This window comes from Eulemur rufifrons, chromosome 20 (genome assembly GCF_041146395.1).
Source record: "Eulemur rufifrons isolate Redbay chromosome 20, OSU_ERuf_1, whole genome shotgun sequence".
Classification (NCBI taxonomy): Eukaryota; Metazoa; Chordata; class Mammalia; order Primates; family Lemuridae; genus Eulemur; species Eulemur rufifrons.
Window position 1 is genome coordinate 20,582,571 of NC_091002.1, and position 10,523 is coordinate 20,593,093.

General features: G+C 57.5%; 1 protein-coding gene across 1 annotated transcript in view; it reads left to right on the forward strand.

Moving 5' to 3' along the window:
• Window positions 1-10,184, forward strand: part of KIAA1755 (KIAA1755 ortholog) — a 68,018-nt gene extending 57,834 nt beyond the window's left edge. The window contains 6 exon segments of the mRNA XM_069495749.1: window positions 228-326; window positions 1,275-1,423; window positions 3,744-3,882; window positions 5,168-5,290; window positions 5,972-6,193; window positions 9,501-10,184. Of these exon segments, the coding sequence (XP_069351850.1) occupies window positions 228-326; window positions 1,275-1,423; window positions 3,744-3,882; window positions 5,168-5,290; window positions 5,972-6,193; window positions 9,501-10,184 (1,416 nt within the window).
• Window positions 10,185-10,523: the final 339 nt, after the last annotated feature.

Below are 10,523 nucleotides of genomic sequence, written 5' to 3' on the forward strand. Positions count from 1 at the left end.
GCGGCAGCAACACCTGGGAACTTGTAAGACACTCACATTCTTATGCCCCACCCCGGAGGAACTGAATTCGAAACTCAGGAATAGGGCCTAGAAGTCTGTGTTTTAGCCAGCTGATTTGGATGCGGCTGAAGTTTGAGAACCACTGCCTTACACCTACCCTGTGTCCTCCTGGGTGGGGGGAGGCACTGGCCCAGGCTGACACCCTCGCTCTGGCCTCTGTCCTACAGAAGTTGGACCCCTTCCTCACTGACCTCCGCCAAGCCTCCTCCCTGCTACAGGATTCCATCCAGGAGTTCGAGAAGGCTGACCCACCTGGGGGGATGCAGGTGAGCTTGGAGCATGGGGTGAGGAAGCCACACCACACCCCAGATTCCATGGACCAAGAACGTGGTCAAGGGGACAGCCAGGGGACTGTGTCATCATCCCTGTTTTTCAGTCATTCATTTGACTAACATTTTGGGGGGCAGCTACTGTGTGTCCTGCACTGGAGACCCAGCGTGGGGCAAACCGACTTGTCCCTGCCCTTGTGGGGCTCATGGAGCAGTGGCAGATGCAGTCATTTAAAAGCTAAACAAAGAAATGGATATGTAGTTACAAATCGTGCCAAATGCCGTGGAAGTAAGATTGAGAATAATGGGAAAGGAGGGAGGCTTCTCTGAAGAGATGGCATTTAAGTTGAGGCCTGAAGTTTGAGAAGGAGCACGACTTTGAGGGGGTCTGTGCTCCAGGCAGAGGGCAAACATGTGCAAAGGCCCTGAGGTGGGATTATGCTTGGGGTGCACAGGAATAGCAAGGCCAATGTGGAGCAGAATGAGTGGCGTGGAAGGAGAAGTAGGGAAGCACTCTGGAGGGTCATCTGGATCCAGCAGGAGTCATATCAAGGAGGATTTGGGTTGGATTTCGATTGTAAGTGAGCAGGGAAGCCACTGCTCTCTCTCCAGCCCTGGGATGATCAGATTTGCACTCTGAGATCCGTTCAGCTGCCATGTGGAGAACAGACTGTAGGGGGAGCCAGAGGGCAGCAAGGAGGTGAGTGAAGAGACTGGGCTGGGTGTCCCAGCAAAGAGATGATGGAGCCTGGACCAGTGAGGTTGCCATGGTGATAAGAGAGGGAGCAGCTGGAGGAGATGTTGTAGAGATAGAAAGGACAGACTTTCGGGAGGACTGTGAATGCCAGACTGGGGATATCAAGCTTGATCTGGGTGTGGGGAGTCCTAGAAGGTTGCAGAGGGAGAGTGGGGATGGGGCCTCAGGGTACCTCTCTACGCTGGCAGGAGGCCACCAGGTGCCTAAGCAAGTCCAAGGAGCTGATGGAGGCTGTGCTGAGGGACCCCGGCCTACTAAGCCTCCAGCGGGAAGGTGGAGCCACCCTGGCCAAGCTGCGGCGCGAGGCCGGCAGGCTGGACTTCAACCCTGATGTCAGGTATGGACGTCCAGGCCTTTCCTGCCCGACTCCCATCCTGTTCTCTGGCCTGGGAGCTCGGGGCTGGGGCCACTGCAGCAAGGGGGACACACTGTGGCATTTGCAGGGCCTGTATCCCAGATTGAGGCCTGCGCATGGGCAACCCCCTTTAGCCTTGGCAGCTTCCTCATCTCTTCCCTGTGCCCCCTCCTTTAGCTCCAGCCCTCTTCAGCCTGGGCTGGGCATTGGAGGACATCCCCTGCCCATTTCTGGTCACCCTCACCGACCAAGTACTTTCTCTGACCCTCTGAGCTGCTTCAAGGGCCTGTCTTATTTATTTGGCAAAAGCCAAGTGAGAACCACATCGTTCGTGCTCACTGGCTGCTGAGTACCTGAGGCTCAGCGAAGTGAAACAACATCTGGGCAATGGCCAGTTGGGGACTTGAAGCCAGGCCATCTGAGCATTCCACCCCCATGGCCCTGCCTTCCCCGGTGGGCTCTCAGTCTTGCTGGGAGAAGCTCACCATGTGTCAGGGGTCTCAGAGCCATGGAGTAAGTAATGGGCATTCCTGGAAAGTGCCGACTTCTTAAATTTAGGGGGTGGGGAAAAGCCAGTCATTAAATTGGTCAGTAATTGGAAATATTTTCTCTCTATCATAACAGAGCTACTTATATTCAGGAGCCAAGAGCAAAGTTTGCATAAGCTTTTAAGAACAGTTTGTTTATTGAAGCAACACCTAAATAGCACTTAGTGTATATACAGCATCGCCCTAGGGGCTTTGCAAATATTAACTCACTTAATTCCCTCTCCCGAGGTAGAGCCTGGTGTTATCCTTATTTTACGGTGGCAGAGCTTGAGGCACAGGGAGAGGGCAAGTGACTAGCCCAGTGTCACACAGCTGGAGTGTGCTGGGGCCAGGACTTGAACCCAGGTCATCTGGCCCCAGAACCTTGAACATGCCACCCTGAGCTGCATCACTAGACTCAGGGACAGGTTCATGCGGTGGGAGCACTGACAGCAGGGGATGTGGGGTCATCCCCCTTCCCCTTGCGGTGCCGGGTGGGGCTGGCACTGTCTTTCCCAGCCTCACCTGCCCGGCCTAGGCCCCTCTGGTCCACCTTAGTTCCCTCCAGCTCCACCAGGGGGCACTATGGGCCCACAAGAGCCGCTGCCTGTGCTTGTTCAGCCCACAGCCTGCGGCCCCCGCCTGCCCCGCTCCCTCCGTGCCCCCCCTCCAGATGGGCTGGCATTTTCTATCCCATTTACGCATCCTGGGCCCTCACCCCTTCCCTGGAAGGGAGGCGACCTGCGGGGAGCTGCAGTCAGCTGGGGAGGCCCGGGCAGAGCGGGGCACCCTCCAGGAAGCAAGCTTTTCTCCATCCTCCTTTTCATTTTCCTCCAGGGCAGAGGAGGGTGGGGTGGAATCTGAGCTCCTCCCTTCACGCTAGTGTGGCCAGGCCTGGAAATCTCATCCACACCCCTTCCTGTGTGTCTTGTGGCTTTGGCCATTTTAAAACATTATGTGCAGAAACAACCCTGGACTGGGTTCCAACTCAAACTGCCATCCGGGAGAGTCGTTTCCTCTCCCGGGGCCTCAGTTTTCCCATCTGCAAAATGGAGGTTCGGGGTGGAGGGGTATGTCGCAGCCACTCACCATCACCGCGCTAGGAAGAGAAAGCGCTGACGAACATCGTGTACTGGGCGCCGTGGGGAGTGTTTCGCATGAGCGAGAGAGGCGTTTATAAAGCACCGGTGTCCGATGTCTGGCTCCGCTCAGAGTCTGACTTAGTTGGCCTGGGGTAGGGCCTGGGCATTGAGATTTTTTTGTTGTTGTTTGTTTGTTTTTTACCAACTTGCCACTTGGTAAGGGCGTTGAGATTTTTAAAAGTCCCCAGGTCAGGTTCTAATGTGTAGCCAGGGTTGAGAGCCATGGTGTTATATCATTTAATGCTCACAACCACTCTGTGAAGCGCATTCTGTTATTATCCCCACTTTACAGATGAAAACAGAGACACAGAAAGGTTGAGAAATTTGCACAAAGTCTCATACTAGAAGGCAGCGGGACTGGGATTTGAACCCAGATCTGTCCAGCTAGCTTCACATCCTCCTAGGAAAGGAGGTCATTTCATTTCCTGCTGCGTCCCCTGCTCCTCCCAGTCCCACGGAAGGCCAAGGCTGAGGCCCAGAGATGTGTAGGGACCTGCCCAAGTCACACAGCAAATCAGCAGCTGGAAACCCAGGCTGGGGCCACAGAGCTGGGGGGCAGCCCACTGCTGGGCAGAGGTGCAGGGGGCTGAGGAGGGCATCACAGGCCTTTTCTCAGCCTCCTGCTCCTCCCAGGAGCCATCTGGCTGAAGCCACCACCCTGTACAGCCTCGTGGATGAGCAGCTTCATGTCCTGGTCACTGCATCCAACAACCTCCTGGGGAGGCTGGAGCTCCGCGTCCGTCTGGGCCACCTGGAAGCCGCCATCCACCAGGTGAGAGGGGAGGCCTGGGACGTGGGGCTCTGCCTGGCTGCCTCTCTGCTCCAGGCCCAGCCTTGGCCAGGTGCAAGGACACTAGCCTGGCAGTGTTTCGGGGGCCAGGCAGGCATCCTTGGGGCATGGCATGACATGGCACCCAGTAAATACTTAATGGGTGAGCTACACTTATTGAGCTGCACTTATTGAGCACCAACTGTGTGCCAAGCCCTGGGCCACAACCTTTAAGGACATCATTGCTCTCCAACTTCATCTACTACCAGCATTGTGGGGAAGGTGTTAGAATTTCACCCACTGTACAGATGAGAAAACCGAGGCTGGGAGACGTTATGTCACCTGCCCCTGATTGCATCCCCGGGGATCTGATCCTGGAACTCACACCTGGCACCGTGTTGTCTGACTGCTGATGTGTCCCCTCTGTGCCTGAGGCCCTGGAACATAGCGCACAGCCGGCGTGCAGTCCTGGCTCCAGCATTCATGGAGGTGTGGGGCGAGGCATGTTCACTATGCAGTGCCTCAGTTTCCTCATTTGTCGAATGGGGGTTAATATTAGTACCTGCTGCACTGGGCTCCGTGAGCATAAAGTGAGTTAATACGTGCTCTTTAAGACACCTGGAATAAGAGGAGGACATCCGCTTGTGAGACTGAGCCATTTGACACCCTGTCCCGTGAATCTTCCTGTCCACTCCATCTCGCCACTGAGAAAATGCAGGCCCAGAAAGGGGAGGTGGCACAGTGAGTTTGCAGCGGGCCCGCCAACCTTCCTGTCCCGCCTGCAGCTTTTTCTCCAGACTGTTTGCACACCCCCACGCCCTAACACAGAGCTCGCCACCCAGGAGGCCGTACCCCCCTTTTTTTGAGACAGAGTCTTGCTCTGTCACCCAGGCTGGAGTGCAGTGGTGTCATCACAGGTCACTGTAGGCTCCAACTCCTGGGCTCGAGTGATCCTCAAGGCCGTCCCTTTTATGATTGGTGGCACTGAGTGGTTAGAGTTGCAGAAATTTGCCACCGTGTGGCTTCATTCAGACAACAGTGTGCACTGAGGTCCTACTGTGTGTAGGGCGCTGACCAGGCCACATGCCCTCTGGGGTCCTTTCTCCTTTGGGTATGTAAGACTGTGGCCCTGCACTCGCCCTCCCCAAGTTTCAGTCCAGGCCAGTGGTCCAGGCCTGAGTGACCAAGAACAGAAGACCTCAGCCTCCAAGGAAGCGAGGGTTGGGGGGCGGGCAAAAGGGCATCTCCCTAGCAGCGCCTGTGTCCGAACCTCCCTCCCTTGCCCCAGGTCGGCGACTGGATGGAGCAGGAAGGCAGCCGGTGCCTGCAGGCGCTGACCCCCAAGGACGGGAGTCTGGACGCGGTGGAGAAAGCCCACGTGGAGTTCGAGGACTTCTTCCTTCGGGCTGCAGTGAGTTCTGGAAGCCCGAGGAGCAGGACTGGAGCAGATGGCGAGGGCACTGGAGGGGTGGCACTGCCAGGGCACAGATGTGGAGGTGGGAGAGTGCAAGGAAACTTCCAGAGACAGTAAGGAGAGTGGCGTGGACCACAAGGGTTCGGCTGAGGTGTTGTCTCCTCCAGGAAGCCCTCCCAGAGCCAGGTCCAAAGAATATTCAGAATTCCCAGAGGATTTCTTAAAATTCAGAATCCAGGGCCTCGCCCTAGACTTACTAAGTTAGCCTGGGACAGCAGGTTGGGGAAGCTGCGTGGGGGTGTGGGGGGCCCTGGGGCCCAGGAAACTCCCAGGCCAGGGAAACGGAGACGGAGGCCTGTGGGACTCAGAACAGGGGACTCTCACCCAGATTTTGGGGTCAGGGACATCGTCCAGAAGGAATTGACACCTAAGCAGATTCCACCTGGGCAAAGTGAACGGCCAAGGCCAAGGCCGGGAGACATTCCAAAGCATAATATCTGTTAAACCCTCACCACGAGCTAAGCCCTGGGAGGTGGGTGCCAGTAGGGTCCCCATTTTGCAGATGAGGAAACTGAGGCTCAGGAAGTCTCAGCAGCAGGTCAGTGGGAGGTTCCTGAGCTCTGAGGGAGGCCCCAGCCGCGGTGGGAGCTCAGTGGACGCCCTCCCCTCCCCTCCCAGGCCCAGTACCGCCAAGGCCTGGAGCTGTCCAAGCAGGCGGCCCAGCTGGGAGCTGCCGCCCGAGGGGCCGGGGAGGTAGGAGGAGCGGCGCTCCCGGGGCTGGCAGCCTTCGCCTCCACCCAGCGGGCCTTCCAGGCTAAGCTGACCCACTTCTACATGGCGGCCGAGCGGCAGCGCACCGACCTCGAGACGCTGCTCCACCTGCACCGTTTCTGCAAGAAGGTGAGCCCTGTGGCCCACCGCACAGACCCCTCTGTCCCTTGGCTGGAGGTGGAGTGGGGACAGAGCGTGGCCTGGACACAGCACCAGGCTCCTTGCATGATTCATTCCCCAAAGTCCGTGAAGAGGAAAGAGCAGTGGGAAGGGGGAGAGCTGGGATTTGAACACAGATGTGCCCGTGCCCTGTAACATGCCCTGTAACAAGCCCTGTAACATGCCCTGTAACATGCCTTGTAACATGCCCTGTAACATGCCCTGTCCTTCTCCAAAGGAGGAGGCAATGGCGACAGACTCCCTTATCCAGCAGGCGGGATGATGCCGAAGATGACGATTAGGTTGTCAGGAGGGCAGCCCACATTGCCGAGTGTGAGCTCCGGGCCAGACCCCCCTGCGAGGGTTCACACACCTTACCTGCTTTAATTCTCACCGCGTCTCCGCGAGGAAGGGCACCAGCACGAGCAAACTGAGGCTCAGAGAGGGAGGTGACTTGCTCAAGGTTGCCCAGAGGGTCAGTGTCAAGCAGGATTTGATGTCAGAGCCCCTACACTCTCCAAATCCACGAAGCCAAACCCCTCGTTTTTCTAATGGGGAAACTGAGGCCTATGGGGACCAGGGAGCAGCCTGGGAGAGTGTGACCCAGCTGGGACAGGGACCCACATGGCTGGCCCAGGCCCAGCGCCTTCGGCTGCCCCTCACACTGGGCACTAAGGACAGAGCGTGAGTCGAGCCTGACCCCCGCCTCCCAGCTGTCAGACCGGCCCAGCACGCAGGCGACAGAGAACACAGGAAGCTCTGGGGGCCGCAGGAGGGACTCCGGCCAGCTCAGGCCTGGGGCCCTGGGAGGACAGCGCTCTCTGTCTCCTGGGGGCAGCACACAGGCAGGCAGACGTCGGCAGGGGCTGCAAAGGATCCCCCAGTCCTGGCTGTATGGAGTCAGGAGCAAAATAAAGGCGGAATCTGAGACGTGTAGTCAGGGGCCTCGGTCGGGTGCCTGCGTGGCTGTGTGACCACGTGACCATGACCACAGTGCTCACTATAATAATAAGAGTTAATGGTTCTGTGAGTCTTACTGTGTGCCAGGCCCCGTTCTGGTCATTTCACATGTCGTTTCATTGTCACACCAATCCCATAAGGCAGGTACTACGATGATGCCCATTTCCACATGAGGAAACAGAGAGGTCAGATAACTCGCCCAGGGTCACACAGCTAGCAGAGTGGCAGAGCTGAGGTTCAAACTCAGATCATCTGGCTCTGGTGCCAGCCTTGCCAGGTAGTGAGGGAATTAAATTAAATGGAAGTAATCCCCTGGTTCAGGGCTTTGCTCGAATTTGGAATTATCATTGTTATTACTATTATTTTGAGACAGTTTCACTCTGTTCAGGCTGGAGTTCAGTGTTGCGATCACAGCTCACTGCAGCCTCTAACTCTGGGCTCAAGCAATCCTCCTACCTCAGCCTCCCAAAGTGCTGGGATTACAGGTGTGAGCCACTGCGCCCAGCCTGGAATTATTGTTAACACCAATATCATCATTATCATTAAGAAGAGGAAGAGGAGGAGTAATGCCTCAACTGCTAAGGCATCTGGAAGCTTCTTTCCTTTGCTTTCAGTGAATTTCAGCCCCACTGTCCTTCCCTTGATCAACCAAACTTGCACCAGCTCTGAGGCCTCTGCACTTGCCGATCCCTCAGGCTGGGAGGCTCTTGCCCTTGTTCCGGCAGTTTCTTCTGCTCTGGGATCCCGCGTCCCCTCCTCACAGAGGCCCTTCCTGAGGGCTTGGCCACGCACCCCGTATTTTCTCCCCGCCCTGCTTTCTCGCTTCGTGGTGCTCATAGTGATCTGGAATCATCCTGATGCTTGTCACTTGCTTGTCTCCTGCATGTCACCTCTGAGGTGAGCTCCCCGAGGCAGGGACGGGGTCTGAGCTGGCCCTGACTCCATCTGCAGGGTGGGCACGTGGGGCTCGTGAGTGGAGGGAAAGAGGAGAGATGGGGGGAGGCTGGGGGTGGCCCACAAGCAGGTGGCATCTGTCCCGGGCCTAGAAATCACACAGTGGGAGGTGGCGGCCCTGACTTTGAGTCCCTCCTCAGCCAACTCCTCTGTGGCTCTGAATTTCAATCTGTCCATCTTTGTCCAGCCTGGCCTGTGAGGTCGAGTCCCAGACAGACACACAGACACGCAGGACAGCCCTGGTGGGCCGAGCCCTGGGTGGGGAGCGTGGGTGCGGCAGTTCGCTACTAAATAATAATAACACGATCGCGCCGCTAACGGAGATTTATGGAGCCTTTCCCTGCCATGAGCTGCGTGTGCCTCCGCGAATATGAAGCCATTTATCTAAAGACAAGTTCCCTTAATCCATGGAAAGATGGTCTCTTCGGAGAAAATGGCTCTCCAATCCCCACAGCCTAACAGCTTGCTGTCGGCTTCTAAATTAATGGAGAGAAAGATTATGTTTTTCACGAGCTGCTGAGAACGCGTTGGCTCCTTCGCCGTCTGCAGACATTTTGTGGGGGACGTGGGGACAGACAGAATCACAAAATGGGGCAGAGGCCTGGCTGGAGTGAGGGGGGCTCCAGGCCTGGCACAGCCGACTGTGGCACTGTGACACAGGCTCACTGTGTCACTGCCCTGTGACACTCCCCTGTGTGGGCCAGCTTCTCCTTCTTGTGCCTGGAGGACACTCGCCCAGAAGCAGGGTAGATCCAAGGCGGAATCCCAGCGCCTCCCTAACTTGCTGTGTGACCTGGGGCAAGTGATTTCACTTCTGTGAGCCTCAGTTTCCTCCTCTGTAAAATGGGCACACCGGCACAGCTGGGTGTGACTGTACACGAGACACACAGAGCCTGGCAAACAGTCAGTGCTCAATAAATGTTAGCCAGACTAAGCACCACTCGTAGGGGTGAACACAATCCACGGATCCAAATTTTCAGCTCTCAGAAGGCATTTCATGATCATCTATGCAGCGCCCACTCCACAGCAGAAGAAACTGAGCCCCAGAGAGGGGCAAGTCCTGACTGGCCCACAGGTCGGTTAGAAGGTGCCTGAAGAGGCTAAGAGTGCTGGGTGCTGTTTCCAGGTGGCAGGTGCGTGTACCCCGGGCAGAGAAGGAAATCGTTGTCATCGTAGTCAGCAGAGATAATTGCGGCCAAGCTGAGGGAGGCCCTAACGTTGCGTGGGCACTTGGCAACTCGTCTGGCAACGCTTCTTCGTCGAAGCCTCTCTCTACTCCAAGACACACGTCCTTGTCCTCATGGAGCCCCCACCATTCCACTCCCAACCTGAGCCCCCTCCTCCCTCTCTTCTTGTCCCCTAGATGACCTGGTTCCACATGGACTGCCAGGACCTGATGACCCAGCTCAGGCTGGGCAAGGGCCGAAGGGCCAGCCCTGGGGACCAGCGTCGCCTCTGCCGCTACCTGCAGCGACTGGCGTCTGAGTTCCCTGCTGAGAAGCTTGCGGCCATGGGGCTGCAGGTGGCCTCCCTGAGCCGGCCCGGCCTGGGCCAGGACCTGTGGGAGGAGGCCCGGGTCAGACACGAGGAGATCCAGACCCTCCTGCAGAGGGCACTGAGCCACTGCCCATGCCCGGCGGCTCCTGCTGCTTGCTCGGCACACCTGGAGCCAAGAGGGGCGGCTGCCGAGGACCAGGGTCTGGATGGAGAAGTCCCTTCCAGGGGGAGGTGGGACCTGCCCCTGCAGGACTCTCCGGGTGCAAACCGTTTGCCAAGGTCCTGCTGGCCTCCTCAGGCCACCGGAGTGGGGCAGAATGGACATTTCCGGGAAGCTGGCCAGGCTATAGAGGTCGCTGAAGGCCCAGGCCACCACGCGCTCCCTGATCCTGGCCCTGAGTGTTCTCTTGTCACCCTCTTCTCCTGGCAGCGGCCTCCCAGGCAGAGCCTGGCCCCTCACCCCACTGGAGGCAGCTTCTCCTCAGAGGGGACAGACTCACAGACATCTCTGGAGGACTCACCTTAGACAAGTCCCCATGTACCCCTCTAGCTGGGAGCCCCCTTCAACTGTGCCAGCCTCCGGGGAGCTGGGAGCTGGGGCCAGTCCCACTGAGATGTCACTATAGCACACAGGATTTACATTTTGCCTGTGCTGGGAGGGTGAGAACCAGGGACCTGCTCCGGGTTCCAGAAAACTCCTGGAAGACCCAACTCTCACCCATGCAGTGCGAGTGGGGGCCAGAGCCGCAGTAAGCAGGCCATCGGCTCCGTGCTCTGGGGCCTCAGCGTGGAAAGACCTGGTGGTACAGGCCCCACCGGAGGTCTCCCTCTCGGGCAGGCCAGACAGTCCCCTGGGGTTCAGGAAAGCACACGGCTTCCCTTTGGGCCT